The sequence below is a fragment of the Phocoena sinus genome, chromosome X (genome assembly GCF_008692025.1).
Source record: "Phocoena sinus isolate mPhoSin1 chromosome X, mPhoSin1.pri, whole genome shotgun sequence".
Taxonomy (NCBI): Eukaryota; Metazoa; Chordata; class Mammalia; order Artiodactyla; family Phocoenidae; genus Phocoena; species Phocoena sinus.
In genome coordinates, this window is record NC_045784.1 from 81,599,334 (window position 1) to 81,615,145 (window position 15,812).

The 15,812-nt window shown below is 34.6% G+C and overlaps 1 protein-coding gene across 1 annotated transcript in view; it reads left to right on the plus strand.

The window, feature by feature from the left end:
- Positions 1 to 15,812, plus strand: part of DIAPH2 (diaphanous related formin 2) — a 924,369-nt gene that overhangs the window by 271,574 nt on the left and 636,983 nt on the right. Inside the window, 3 exon segments of the mRNA XM_032619577.1 lie at positions 4,918 to 5,036; positions 6,917 to 7,033; positions 9,750 to 9,868. Of these exon segments, the coding sequence (XP_032475468.1) occupies positions 4,918 to 5,036; positions 6,917 to 7,033; positions 9,750 to 9,868 (355 nt within the window).

Below are 15,812 nucleotides of genomic sequence, written 5' to 3' on the forward strand. Positions count from 1 at the left end.
ACCATGGTATTTTTAAAGGAGACAAGTAAAATCTCACTAGTTTCTTTATTTAAACTACTTAGACCATACCTGATAAACAAGAAGTAAATGTAGGGGTGGGGAATAAAAGGACTGAGGAAAGAAAAAACAAAATAAAACAAATGTCAATGAGCGTGTATATAAGGTATTCCTAGGGTATTAGAAATAGCAAAATCAGGGATATTTCCTGGTGAGGGACTAGTGTGTAGCATGCGTCTGTAACTTGTCTTCTGATAGTCTTAACTGAAAGTGGTTGAAACTCATCATCATAAAATATACAATTGGGTCTATTGAAACCCATTTTAATAAGATATATGATTGGGTCTGTGAGGTTTTAGAAATTTCTATGTCAATTCCACTTTAAATGGTTCTTTCATCCATGACTTTAAAAAGCAAGGAATTGGTTGCAGTGAATCAAAGCATCATCGTAAGTGACCTGAATAGAGGTTCAATATGCAGTTAACTTAGGCACATTCACTAGTTATAGTGTATGTAACACACATTCTTTTTTTGTCACAAATCTCTCCTCATGAAAAGTCTGTGGTCTTATGTAGCTAGAGGTAATATTACAGTCCTCATTCTAGTGTGCTTTTTTTTTTTTTTTTTTTGCGGTACGCGGGCCTCTCACCGCCGTGGCCTCTCCCGTTGGGGAGCACAGGCTCCGGACGCGCAGGCTCAGCGGCCATGGCCCACGGGCCCAGCCGCTCCGCGGCACGCGGGATCCTCCCAGACCGGGGCACGAACCCGCGTCCCCCGCATCGGCAGGCGGACTCTCAACCACTGCGCCACCAGGGAAGCCCCTCTAGTGTGCTTTTGAATTGCCTACTCAGTGTTTCCATCCTTGTCCTCTCGGAGCTGGTCCTTTGTTTCTGGGAGAGTAATCATGTCTTTGGACACTTGTTTGCCTCAGGGGCTCCTGAAGATCCTCTACTCATTTACTAATATGCCATGTTTTTCTGCCTTAGTTATTGCTGTCTATTCCAGCTTTCATTTCCCTGTGTCTATTTATAATTAAACATTCGTTTTCTACCGTATGCTACTGAATGGCTGGTCAAGAAAACTGTGACTCTCAATTTATTTAAGTCCTCATCTTTTCAGAAAGGGTATGCACAGTAGCTCTTGTCCTTACCTTTTGCACGTTTGCCAGGGTGTGCTCATTTCTGCTGGGTTCAGTGGTCTCATGGTATTTTTCCTTTGGTTACATTGACAGCTAAGATTTTGCATCAGTGTTTCTTAGCTACACTTTCGCATTGGCCCTATAGCTGTATATGAAGCCCCTTGCGGTACCCTGTACCTCTTAACTTATGCTTCCAGCTAGATTTTTCTTTAACTATCACATCTCTTCAGTATGCCCTGATTCTTAGATCTCAGTGATCCTTCAGCAAGAGGAAAGTGAGAAGTGTCATGTTTCTGCCTCTTAAAGTTTTGGAATAGAACCTACAAGGATTCTCAATTTCTTTTTCTTCCTGTGACAATGGAGTGAAATATGGCTAAATAGGGCTCTGGTTCTCAAGAAGTTGGGCATGTCCCCTTAAAGAGAGTCTATCAAAATCTTATTGGGGGTAGGGCAGAGATGTTTGGTTTGAAAGAAAATAATCCTCCCCAGGTATTTCTGATATACAATATGAGAATCAGAATCTAGGCAGATAGACCCTGAGATTAGAGGTCCTTCCCTTAATACTATACATTTCACTACTGTTGCTGTTGTCCTTGTAGTTTTATTATCACAATTTGGAGCAAAAGTCAGAATGGTCATGCTTTAATGTATACTAGATGTACCTAACATGTCAACTGCTGTCTAGCTATCTAATTTACTAAATATTTACATTTCAACCACTAGAATTTATAGTAATATCAAACATCTTTTACACATGCATGGGAACCTAATAATATATTCATAGATGAGTCTTTAACATCCTGGCTTTTATCCTATTTACTTTTATGTTATACATTGTTCTAACAGGAGGAGCTTCCTAATTTTCTGGAATATATCATATTCAAAGCAGCAAATTAGACGTGGCTAGGGCTAATATAAATTGTTGGTACACGGATCAAAAATTATAAATATCTGGAATCATTAGGTGTTGGGGAAGAATAGTTCTTAATAGTTCTTAGTATTTCAGTAATCCATGAGACCATCATTGTAGTAGAGTGAAACTTTTGTTTCATATAATTATTAGAATCCTCAAGACAAGGACAGTTATTTTAATTACATTCTGTAGAAATTTATTTTCAAAATTTGCCCTGTCTCTATAGATAAATTATGATGTTTAAAGAGAGTTTATATTTCACTTACATGGAAAATTTACTTTTTATAAATTTGCTTTAGTAATTTGGGACAAATGAGTTATTAAAAACTATATAGTGATTTTTAAAATAGTATTTTCTCTGTAGTTAACTTACATTGATTTCTTGTGAAGTTTTCTCCATCTGCCTTTTAGTTAGTTAAATAAATTAAGAAAATATTAGATAAGTCAGATATGTGAAGGAACAAGATAGTAAGAAATTGTGTCTGTAGGCAGCAGGCATTCTTAACTTCTTTTAAAAGACCGACAAACCCTTTCTTACTCTTTTGAAGAATCAATTTTGATTGCTTGACTGGTAATCAGTCATGTGCTGGTAATGGACTTTGATTTCCTTTGAAGTACACCATATTATAGAGACTTAATTATATGTTTTAGAGAATCTGCTGAAAATATTCCACACCTGTACAGCAAAACTGTTTAAAAAATAACTGAAACATATTTACAGTATTTCACGTAATTATTAGTAGTGTAATTCAGTAATTTTATGCCATTCTTCATTTAAAATACAAACTTCAGTGATGCATTTCCCTTTTTTCAATGGGGTATCTGTCACATTTGTGCTATATGAAACTTTTATTAATTCATTAAATGTTTATTTTATCAAAAATTTTGAATATACCTTTCAAGGTTTGACATTTGAATGAAAGGAAGTTTTTTATATATGTGTGTGTATGTAGATATGCATATATATTTTAATGGAGCATTATTAATGAACACTATGAGATATTTCATTTATACATATCTATATTTTTATATTGTGCTGTACATGTTCACATACTATATATCTTATATAAATAATGTGTTGTCCTAATTAAAAACTGAAATAAATATTTAACCAGTTATTTTCACTGAAAATATTTTAATCATGAAGGTTGAGTCCATGTTTTGTAAAGTTCTGATGCTGATTAAATGACAGTATTTAATTAACTTGTTTTTTCTATTTTTCAAACATATTTGAATGTGTTAAAGTCTGATAATGAACATCTAAGAAAGTATATCTTATGACATGAGAATAAGGAAAAAATCCATATTATAAAATGTATTAAAGGTTTTTTTTTTTGAGAAAATGAAAGTGTATTCTTATCAGCTCCTTACATTACCCATGAAGTTTTGTTTTTTTTTAACATCTTTATTGGAGTATAATTGCTTTACAATGGTGTGTTAGTTTCTGCTTTATAACAAAGTGAATCAGCCATACATATACATATGTTCCCATATCTCTTCCCTCTTGCGTCTCCCTCCCTTCCACCCTTCCTATCCCACGTATTAAAGGTTTTTTCTGCAATGACAAGCATATTGGGTGTGTCTGGCTCCTGCTCTTTTCTGAATTGAGTTCAGAAATCACCTGATAATATAACTCACCAATGTTAGATAACTTTAATTCCAATAAATTTCTTCATTCCCTTTCAAAGTGGAAAGTTAGACCTAAAACAAATTATTACTCAAGAGGAAACTAAGTTTAAATACATGTATTTGTTATGTATTTTATATGCAATTATATAGAAACATTAATATTTTCATATGCTCTGTAGGTAAATTATTATGTATGTGAACGTTAGAAAAAGAACACCTAGAAATTGCATAAATTTGTGTTTGGCTTCAGTAATAGCGGTTGCATCTCCATTTAAAATCGTCCTATTGAACAAAAATAGAAACAAAAAAATGGATCCGAGTTTGTTTAATCGACCTAATTTGAAGTACACCGTGCTTGCATTTCCTTTTAGAGTTCAAGCTCAGCTCTGAACATCCTAGTCTCTCTTTCGGTATCACCCTTGAGCATCCACAGTTGTGATTATCGATTTGGGTTTTGAAAGCGGCAACTTAATGGACACATATTAAAAGATATTCCAGGTGATATATATTAAGCCCAACAATCTCTAGTGTGGCATGCTTCCAAAGATTTTGTTTATACTATGATTTTGAAAATTATCAGAGGTTTGTAATGCATGTGCTTATAATGTATTACAAAAACAGGTCTCTTTGATGCCCAAGTTGGTATTTTGTGATTCGGCTAAGCAAAAATAAAAGGTGGGGGAGGAGGCTAGTTGTGCATCTTGATTAAAAAGTCCTGACGCCTTTTTGCTTTAAAATCACAAAATGTCATTTAAAGTAAATTTGTTTTTACAACTTTCCACGCCATACTTGGGACTGTTGTCCTTGAATATATCCTTGCATTTGTTCTTCATTAATACAATTGATCTATATTCGCATTTTTTGCCAGAGGCATATGTGAATATTCTAACTGCATGAGTTCTTTTGCGATCTTTGATTAGTGTGTTTAGTCAAAACGACAGCATTTAATGTGGGTTTGTAGCAATTAGTTTTTTTCCCTTGTGAAAGTGATCGTTAATTTTTTAATGTGAATCGTCAAAATTTGGAGCATGAAAAGAAATGCGGTGAATGCAATGAGGTTCTTTCATTTTAAAATAGAAAAACAAAGTACGTTTACTTTCTTTCAGGAAACCAAGTGCCTGGGTCAGTATTTGAAATTGCTTCTGTGTACGTAGATGAATAATAGTGTCAGGCCTTTATTGCCAAAGTATGGGGTTGTCAAACTGTTATTCGTCTGTTAAGTTTTCTGTTTATATATTAGGATCTGAAAGAAAAAGAGAATGACGAGCTTGATATTCAGTTGAAAGTATTTGATGAGAACAAAGAGGACGACCTAACTGAATTATCACACCGTCTCAATGACATTCGAGCAGAAATGGAATATCCTTTTAACGAACCACAGAAATCATTTTGCATGTACTGTGAAAAAGGGATTTGTGGGTGATTTTGTGAACCATTATTAGAATTCTTGTCTGCCGGCCCAATTTATATCCATTTATTTATATTAGAACTTCACGATGATGCTGTCCTTGAGATTCATGTTGAAGAATTGTCAGACTGTCCTGATGATTTACACAGACTGTATTGAAATCCACACAATGGCTTGCTGCATTATAGGTTTACTCTGCTCAACGGTCTTGAATAGACAAGAGCCTAAGGCAGTATTCCTCATGGATAAGGATTTTTGGAGGGGAAAGTTCAGTGAGTTCATATGTGACTATAGGTAATATACTTTTTCAGTTTATTAAATGGTACTCCAGTGATTTAGAGATATCATTCAATTCAAATAGATGTCTTATTCTCAATCCAAATATTTTGGTTCCTTAGCGGGGGGAAAAAAGTTTAGATGTGATAGGGTCTGACTATAACAAGGATGCTAGAGTAGAAGCATTTGAGTCAAATACAACTAGCATATAATCTTCCTATGGCAATGATTTTATACAAAATGATTTTAGATCTAAAAGATGGTTGTCATAGCATTGCTGGCCATTTGTTTCACACCCATTAAATTTCTTACTTATGGGTTCTGGGGAAATTGGGAAATACTTCAGAACGAAAATGACCTTTGAGTTGGACTTTTTCTCTATAACGTCTTCTTCCATCTTCCTCCTCACTCTACAGTGCTTTGCTTGCATCTGCCTTATTTATATACACTTCTTTGTGCCTATGAGATGGAGGGCACAAGTGTTTCAACTTTTTCCTCCAATGTTCCTATCAAAGCGTCTTACACATGAGTACTGGATAAGTGCAATGAATAACAATTTTGTTATTATGAGAGATAATTTCTAGTAATTTCTTATCCTTCATCAGTGACTCTAGCCTACAGTGGTCTCCATAATATTAAATGCTTTTTGTATCAATTAATAAATATCTTGCTTTATATAAATTTCTCTTCATCAGAAAGCTATTTTTGGATCTATTCCGTAGCCATCGAAAGGACCTTATGCGACTTTAACACAACACTCTTACATGGGGTCTAAGAAGTAATCCATCATATACTTAATTCTATTTCAGAGAAAGCGTTGACATTTCAGGTTATTTTTAAGATGCTCGATTACATCTCCTCTTCTCCTTTGCTTTTACATCGATTTTTCTAGGTGCTCGCTTTTCTTATAAAAGTGAATCCATTTTTTAAATCTGTTTTCTAGTTTACTAAAAGCATTTAAACTTCTACCACTCTTTTTATATCCTAAGAAAAATATGTTTCAAGTTCCTTATCAAATACTGACATACAAATGAATGCAAACAGTAGTGATTTCATATGTAGTAAGTGTTTCATCTGTATAAAATAAAACTGGTTTTTATGAACTTTTAGCAGCCCACACAATGCTTATTTGCCTTACTATTTTATGTGGGCAGTGAAAAGACAGGAGTATTGGCTTGCATGCATAATATAGGTTCCCATCACAACCACAGGAAGGTCAAGAAAAAAACATTTTCATTAATGGCATTGCTGTTCTAATGGTACCAACTATAAGCTGGAATTTTAAAATATAATGAACAGCTGATCATTTAAACGTTTAATGGTTAAATGGTCTTGGAAATACTCTAAGTCTCTTTCACTTGTTAAAAGACTAAAGTGATCCATAGATTAAACTTCTTTATGGAAATGTTTTAAATACTGGAACATGGAGTTGAAGGTTTAGAAACAGTAATGCAAACAAAATGATATATCAGTGTTTTCAAAACTGAAGCTGCTTTTGTTATGAATGAAACTGTTACCAAGAATCCTTGATTTTTTTCCTTTACTTACTTTCCACTGATATGAATGAAGTGTACCATCTTCTGTATAATATGTTGAAGGACACTGCTGCTGAAAATTACTTATTATCCATTCTACAACATTTTTTGCTCATCAGAAATGATTATTATATCAGGTAAGAGGCTGTTATGAGAGTACAATTTGTATAATTTGAATTGGATTTTAAAGGAAAATTAACAATATAGTGGGGTCTAGACAGTATATGCATATATATATATATATATATATATGCATGGAGTATAAGAGTTTGACGACTCTAGATAACATTTTTAAAAAGGTGTCAATCTATTTTTAATTGGGCCAGAATAATATACTTATAAAAACGGGGTATGCCATTTCAGTAGCAATGAACCCAACAGATTTTACTGACCCTATGATGAATTTCTTTTGTGGCACAGAGTAAGCTCTGAAGAGTCTATGGTAAAACTTTTAAGTCCTCGTACTTTTTTTTTTTTATGTTCAGTCTACCCTATTCTTCTAGGTCTCTCTCTCTAGCTGGCTGAAGCCATGTGTAAGATCTGAGCCAACGGACTTGATTGGCTCCTCCTGAATTTCTTACCCACAAAAATGTGAGGGATAATAAGATTATGTTATTGTTTTGAGCCACTAAGTTCTGAGATGATTTTATGAAGCAATAAGTGAAAGGAGATGGGAAATATTATTCTGGCAAGCAATATACACAGGTAAACATAAAGTTCAAATAGTAAAGGAAAAAGAGAAGAGTGGACATCATAGGACATCTAGCAGTATCTGCCACACTTCCCATGAATTTATATAATGTGGTGGTAGGGACAATAGAATATAGAGATAGTATCACTATATTGTGATGTGGTAAAAGTGCTTTAACTTTAGTGTGCACAGGGTGTGTGGATGTGGATATTTTTTTGAACCTGGTAGCTGAAGGAAGCCCTCCTTCAGAAATTTAATAATAATAAAAACAGCAATGATAACATTTGCTATTTAGTAAGCATTTTAAGTCCTTTTATATTTTAATAAGACTATTGTTATTCCTCTTTTATAGTATTATCTAAAAATAGGTGTGATCTTATCTAAGAAAATAATAATACTAATATTTCAGCTTTATACACAGCAATGTAATTCTTCTAAATAAACGAATATAATAATCATAAAGTCAGAAATTTTAGAGTGTAGTTCTGGGAATATATCTGAAAACTAGAAAATTAGAGAAGGGTTTCTGAATGACTGAAATTATCCATAAGTTGGTGACCATGATCTTATATTTAACTGTTTAAGAGACTCTTAGTTGTTCTTCATACTCTAATATGCATGAAATTCTAGCAACCTAGGTTCTCTGATTTCTCAAACCTTGCTTGATTAAAGGGCAAAGGAAGGCTACCATGGGGTCGGGTACAGTCACAACAAAAATGACAATTCTAAAGTCCATAGAGAACTATTATAGTTCCCTTTATAGTTTAGGCTAGTTGCAATAACTGATGGGCATCATGATGTTACAGAGACATAGAAAAATGTTTAAAATATGCTGGTTTTTTTAAAGCAGGAAAGATAGTAATCCAACCAAAATGATTGTTGTTTCCTCAAATAAGTGCTGGCAACTAAAGGGGTACTATGCCCATGGGTACACAGTTACCTGGGGAAATAATTTGTGTGAAACCATCCATTTCTCAGTAACTTTGAATAAACGAGAAGTTGTTCTAACATGACGTCCTTTTCATCCTGAGAACATCCATGTGAGGTAGATGTGCGACTAGCACTTTTATTCTACCTATGGATAATTAATTTGTCCTGAAAGAGAACCATTGTGTTTTCCCTGTTTACCCAGAGTCATTGACTAGATTGATTATAATCCAATGTTGTTTACCCTAGATCTGATGATGACTTGAAAAAGACTCAGATGTGTAATACATATTACTATTTATTCTTATCCTTGAGATCAGCCCCATGACAAAAGACATGTAAGAGCAATTAGAATATGTTTGCCTTTATTTGCAGACATTTAGTAGGTTGGCTAGTTATCAGCACACTGATTTTAGGGATGTTTATGTCATAGCTTGTCCATAGTAGTATTTCTTTCTGAATTTTCTCTGTTGAATTTATTAGCTGCTGATAAATACTAAATTTTCCCCAAATTTTAATGCAAAAAGTGCCTTTTAAAAATTTTTGAAGTATGTAAGTGGTCATTTTTAAGGCCAGAATTACCTTGATAGATTACAGAATTAGGAAATGTTTCAAAACCTTTGACACTTTGAGCAAATTGAAGCTATCGCCATACATATTTAGTGTGTATGCTTCTACAAAATGGATCTTTTAAAATATGTGAATAAATAGACCTTTGGAGTAGTCTGTAACATAAGTGGCTGAGTCCAGTTTTGTAAAAGCTGTTATAGCTATCTTGAGTAAAAGTGTGGCAGTAAATTCAATACACTGTTTGCCATGTAATGCCAAGATACTCATTCCTTATTGAAATTGAGAACTTGGAGAGGCTTAGAACCATTTCTGTATCCATAGATGTAGAACTAAAGAGTCATTTGTTTTTATTAACTTTAGGAACAATAGCTTAAGTAAGTAGATAAGGTTGATAAGTATCTTTGAACACAAGCATGAATCCCTGCAAACTAGAGTATTAAGTCACTAAGTGTTCACAGCTGATTATATTACAATGGGTTTTGCACTATAACGTCCAGCCCATCTTTAAGCTTAGGCATATTCCTCTAGAGTGAGTGTAATGGCTAGAAAAGAGTTTTTTAGCCTGCTAGAAAATAACCTAGTTTTCTTTATCATGTAGAATCACTTCTTAAGAAAATTGATTTGTATATGTAGAAAAGGTATTCAAGATTACTTTTCTTTTGCAGGCCACAGTATTACAAAATAGTTGAGGAGTGTGTTTCACAGATAGTGCTGCACTGCAGTGGTATGGACCCAGATTTCAAGTACAGACAAAGATTAGACATTGATTTCACTCATCTGATAGGTATGTGATATAATCCTCAATGTCATTTGATTTTGTTTTCCTCTCTTCTGTCTAATAGACACTTTTTAAGTGTAACTCTCTCACTAAACTTCCTCTATTAATATCTGGTAAGTCATTGTATCTGTGGGTACTCATTTGCTATAATTATTAATTATGATGATCACGAGAGTTCTGCCTCTGTGATTGGAGATACTAATCTATTTGTTAAGTTTCAACACTCTTGAATTCAGTTTAAAGTCAATGCTGAACCAAAAACATTATATTAGGGGTGAATACCTTGCTTTTTAGAAACATAACTCTGAAATGCATTGATTCAATTTATGCTGGTACATTTGTGGTTTTGTAGAAATCACGTGAACAGCAGGGTCTAATTAGTAATGCTATGTTATTAGTGTTCAGGTCTGAGAAAGGAAATACAGGTTGGTTTCAGTAACTTAAGACCTCTTAATTCTGTTAAAGTAGATCATTTTATATTTTCATAGAGCTTAGAGCTGGGAAAGAATTTGAGATGATCATGTTCATCTACTTGGATTGTTGTGGAAATGACCTTATATTATCTGAGACTGGTAGCTAGCTACACTTTCTGGAACAGTCTCTGAAGGATGATGTGAAACCTCTTGTGAAATATACTACGCCGTATGACCTTAGAGTTAAGCAGTTTTATTTATACCTAATCGAAATCACTATTGCTACGATTCAAGCATGAACTCATTTGTCTTTGTCTTTAAAGGTAGGAAACAACACCTGTTGAATGCCAGTTATATGTTATTCTTCACTCCATAGCCCAGGGAAGGCTCACAGTAATATTCAAAGATGAATTCCTTGTTATTTATCATGTATTATCCTCATCTGATTGTGAAACTAATGCTCACTTATCATAGGCAATCTGGAGACTTATGTAAGTGACAAAATAAACCACCAATTACACTTTTCAAGCTCAGTACATTTCACCATTACTCACTGTTCAGCTCAGTACGTCTTGTTATCTCCATCTTCATCACTCTCTCTCTTGCTCTCACTCTATCTCCCTCCCTCCTGTATTCCTCTTCTATATATCTATATGCTGATTTTTCATGGAGCATTATATTATTAGAATTTTTCAATATTAACCTTCAAAATATGACTTTGAAAATCTATATAATATTCCATTTTATACAATGTCATAATCATCTTGACCAGTCCTTTCTTATTGTACATACAGATTGTTTTCAGGTTTTTATAATTATAAATGAATTTACTGTGAACATCCTTTATGTAAATATTTGGCTTCTTCTCAATATTTCCTTAGGATTGATTCCCCTGAGGGTGTGAACTTTGAAAGGCCAAATGCTTTTCAGAAAGCTTCTGCCAATGTACCCTGCCCCTGCAATTAATGTGAATGTTGGCCTCGCTGCATATTTTTCCCTGAGCTTAATAAAGTCAGTAGCTTATTTCATATTTGTTGAGAGAGTTATAAGGGACTGTTTCCAAATACTTGTATTGGCTTATAATCTATTGTGGACCATAGTTGGTGCATATATGCTACTGTTGATTTTGGCTAGCTCATTCAGTGTTCAGTGGATATTTGTTTTGGGTACTGTGTGCCAGGTACTTAGGATTGTGTACCGTTAATCAAGAGCACTGGGGTGGGAAGACATGAAGGGATCAGGTGAAAGGGGGTAGTCAGTATCAAAAACCCATTATGACCTCATCCACGTATCATTTCTGTGATTGTGAACAAATCATTTAACTTGTCTAGGCTTCAGTTTCCTCAACTCTAAATTCAGATAAGTCAAATATATGTGTGGTCCTTAATATTTTATGCTCAGATGTCTTGAGTAGCTGATGAAGGCTATGAACCTTTCATTAGAACACACACACACACACACACACACACACACACACACACACAGATATTAGCTGGTGCTTGAAGAACTTCTAGGAAATCAGTGGATCTCTTAAAATAAAGATCATCTGGACTTGAGGAGCATAGAGTCTCTTCTGATTTCACAGGTCTGTGAGTCTAGTACTTTTTTAATATAAATCAGATCATATCCTGACCTAAATTTCTTCAATGCCTTCCCATTGAAATTTTTATTTTTTTAACATTTTTATTGGAGTGTAATTACTTTACAATGTTGTGTTAGTTTCAGCTGTATAACAAAGTGAATCAGCTATACATATACATATATCCCCATATCCTCTCCCTCTTGCGTCTCCCTCCCACACTCCCTATCCCACCCCTGTAGGTGGTCACAAAGCACCAAGCTGATCTCCCTGTGCGATGCGGCTGATTCCCACTATCTGTTTTACATTTGGTAGTGTGTATATGTCAATGCTACTCTCTCACTTCATCCCAGCTTAACCTCTCTCACTTCATCCCCCTCCCCATGTGCTCAACTGATTCTCTACCTCTGGGTCTTGATTCCTATCCTGCCCCTAGGTTCGTCAGAACCTTTTTTTTTTTTTTTTTAGATTCCATATATATGTGTTAGCATATGGTATTTATTTTTCTCTTTCTGACTTATTTCACTCTGTATGACAAACTCTAGCTAGGTCCATCCACCTCACTACAAATAACTCAATTTCGTTTCTTTTTATGGCTGAGTAATATTCCATTGTATATATGTTTCACATCTTCTTTATCCATTCATCTGTTGATCGACACTTAGGTTGCTTCCATGATCTGGCTATTGTAAATAGTGCTGCAATGAACATTGTGGTACCTGACTCTTCTTGAATTATGGTTTTCTCAGGGCATATGCCCAGTAATGGGATTACTGGGTCATATGGTAGTTTTATTTTTTGTTTTTTAAGGAACCTCCATACTCTTCTCCATACTGGCTGTATCAATTTACATTTCCACCAACAGTGCAAGATGGTTCTCTTTTCTCCACAGCCTCTCCAGCATTTATTTTTTGTAGATTTTTTGAGGATGGCCATTCTGACTGGTGTGAGGTGATATCTCATAGTAGTTTTGATTTGCATTTCTCTAATGATTAGTGATGTTGAGCATCCTTTCATGTGTTTGTTGGAAATCTGTATATCTTCTTTAGAGAAGTGTCTGTTTGGGTCTTCTGCCCATTTTTGGATTGGGTTGTTTGTTTATTTGATATTGAGCTGCATGAGCTGCTTGTATATTTTGGAGATTAATCCTTTGTCAGTTGCTTCATTTGCAAATATTTTCTCCCATTCTGGGGGTTGTCTTGTGGTCTTGTTTATGGTTTCCTTTGCTGTGCAAAAGCTTTTAAGTTTCATTAGGTCCCATTTGTTTTTATTTCCATTCCTCTAGGAGGTGGGTCAAAAAGGATCTTACTATGATTTATGTCATAGAGTGTTCAGCCTATGTTTTCCTCTAAGAGTCGTATAGTGTCTGGCCTTACATTTAAGTCTTTAATCCATTTTGAGTTTATTTTTGTGTATGGTGTTAGGGAGTGTTCTAGTATCATTCTTTTACATGTAGCTGTCCAGTTTTCCCAGCACCACTTATTGAAGAGGCTGTCTTTTCTCCATTGTATGTTCTTGCCTCTTATCAATGATAAGGTGATCATATATGTGTGGGTTTATCTCTGGGCTTTCTATCCTGTTCCATTGAGCTATATTTCTCTTTTTGTGCCAATATCATACTGCCTTGATTACTGTAGCTTTGTAGTATAGTCTGAAGTCAGGGAGCCTAATTTCTCCAGCTCCATTTTTCTTTCTCAAGATTCCTTAGGCTATTCAGGGTCTTTTGTGTTTCCATACAAATTATGAAATTTTTTGTACTAGTTCTGTGAAAAATGCCATTGGTAGTTTGATACGGATTGCCTTGAATCACTGGGTTGCTCTGGGTAGTATAGTCATTTTCACAATGTTGATTCTTCCAATCCAAGATCATGGTGTATCTCTCCATCTGTTTATATTCTCTTTAATTTCTTTCATCAGTGTCTTATAGTTTTCTGCCTACAGGTCTTTTGTCTCCTTAGGTAGGTTTATTCCTAGGTATGTTATTCTTTTTGTTGCAGTGGTAAATGGGAGTGTTTCCTTAATTTTTCTTTCAGATTTTTCATCATTAGTGTATAGGGATGCAAGAGATTTCTGTGCATTAATTTTGTGTCCTGCTACTTTACCAAATTCATGGATTACCTCTAGTAGTTTTCTGGTAGAATCTTTAGGATTCTCTATGGATAGTATCATGTCACTTGCAAACAGTGACAGTTTTACTTCTTCTTTTCCAATTTGTATTCCTTTTACTTCTTTGTCTTCTTTGATTGCTGTGGCTAAAACTTCCAAAACTATGTTGAATAATAGTGGTGAGTGTGGGCAACTTTGTCTGCTTCCTGATCTTAGAGGGAATGGTTTCAGTTTTTCACCACTGAGAATGATGTTAACTGTGAGTATGTCATATATGGCCTTTATTGTATCGAAGTAGGTTCCCTCTATGCCTACTTTCAGGAGAGTTTTTATCATAAATGGGTGTTGAATTTTCTCAAAAGCTTTTTCTTCATCTGTTGAGATTATCATATCCTTTTTATTCAGTTTGTTAATATGGTGTATCACACTGAATGATTTGTGTATATTGAAGAATCCTTGCATTCCTGGGATAATTCCCACCTGATCATGGTGTATGATCCTTTTAATGTGCTGTTGGATTCTGTTTGCTAGTATTTTGTTGAGGATTTTTGCATCTATGTTCATCAGTGATATTGGCCTGTAGTTTTCTTTCTTTGTGACATCTTTGGTTTTCGTATCAGAGTGATGGTGACCTCGTAGAATGAGTTTGGGAGTGTTCCTCCCTCTGCTATATTTTGGAAGAGTTTGAGAAGGATAGGTGTTAGCTCTTCTCTAAATGTTTGATAGAATTTGCCTGTGAAGCCATCTGGTCCTGGGCTTTTATTTTTGGAAGATTTTTAATCAGAGTTTCAATTTCAGTGCTTGTGATTGGTCACAAGTATTGGAAGGTTGTGCTCTTTTAAGAATTTGTCCATTTCTTCCAGGTTGTGCATTTTATTCGCATATCATTGCTTGTAGTAATCTCTCATGATCCTTTGTGTTTCTGCAGTGTCAGTTGTTACTTCTCCCTTTTCATTTCTAGTTCTGTTGATTTGAGTCTTCTCTCTTTTTTTCTTGATGAGTCTGGCTAATGGTTTTTCAATTTTGTTTATCTTCCCAAAGAGCCAGCTTTTAGTTTTATTGATCTTTGCTATTGTTTCCTTCATTTCTTTTTCATTTATTTCTGATCTGATCTTTATGATTTCTTTCCTTCTGCTAACTAGAGTTTTTGTTCTTCCTTCTCTAATTGCTTTAGGTGTGAGGTTACATTGTTTATTTGAGATTTTCCTTGTTTCCTGAGTTAGGCTTGTATTGGGATATACTTCCCTCTTAGAACAGCTTTTGCTGCATCCCATAGGTTTGGGGTCATCATGTTTTAATTGTCATTTGTTTCTAGGTATTTGTTGATTTCCTCTTTGATTTCTTCAGTGATCTCTTTGTTATTTAGTAGTGTATTGTTTATCTTCCATGTGTTTGTATTTTTTACAGTTTTTTTCCTGTAATTGATATCTAGTCTCATAATGTTGTGGTTGGAAAAGATAATTGATATGATTTCATTTTTCTTAAATTTACCAACGCTTGATCTGTGACCCAAGGTATGATGTATCTTGGGGAATGTTCCATGAGCACTTGAGAAGAAAGTGTATTCTGTTGTTCTTGGATGGAATGTCCTATAAATATTAATTAAGTCCATTTTGTTTAATGTGTCATTTAGAGCTTGTGTTTCCTTATTTATTTTCATTTTGGATGATCTGTCCATAGGTGAAAGTGGAGTGTTAAAGTTCCCTACTATGATTGTGTTACTGTTGATTTCTCCTTTTATGGCTGTTAGCATTTGCCTTATGTATTGAGGTGCTCTTATGTTGGGTGCATAAATATTTACAACTGTTATGTCATCTTCTTGGTTTGATCCCTTGACCATTTATGTAGTGTT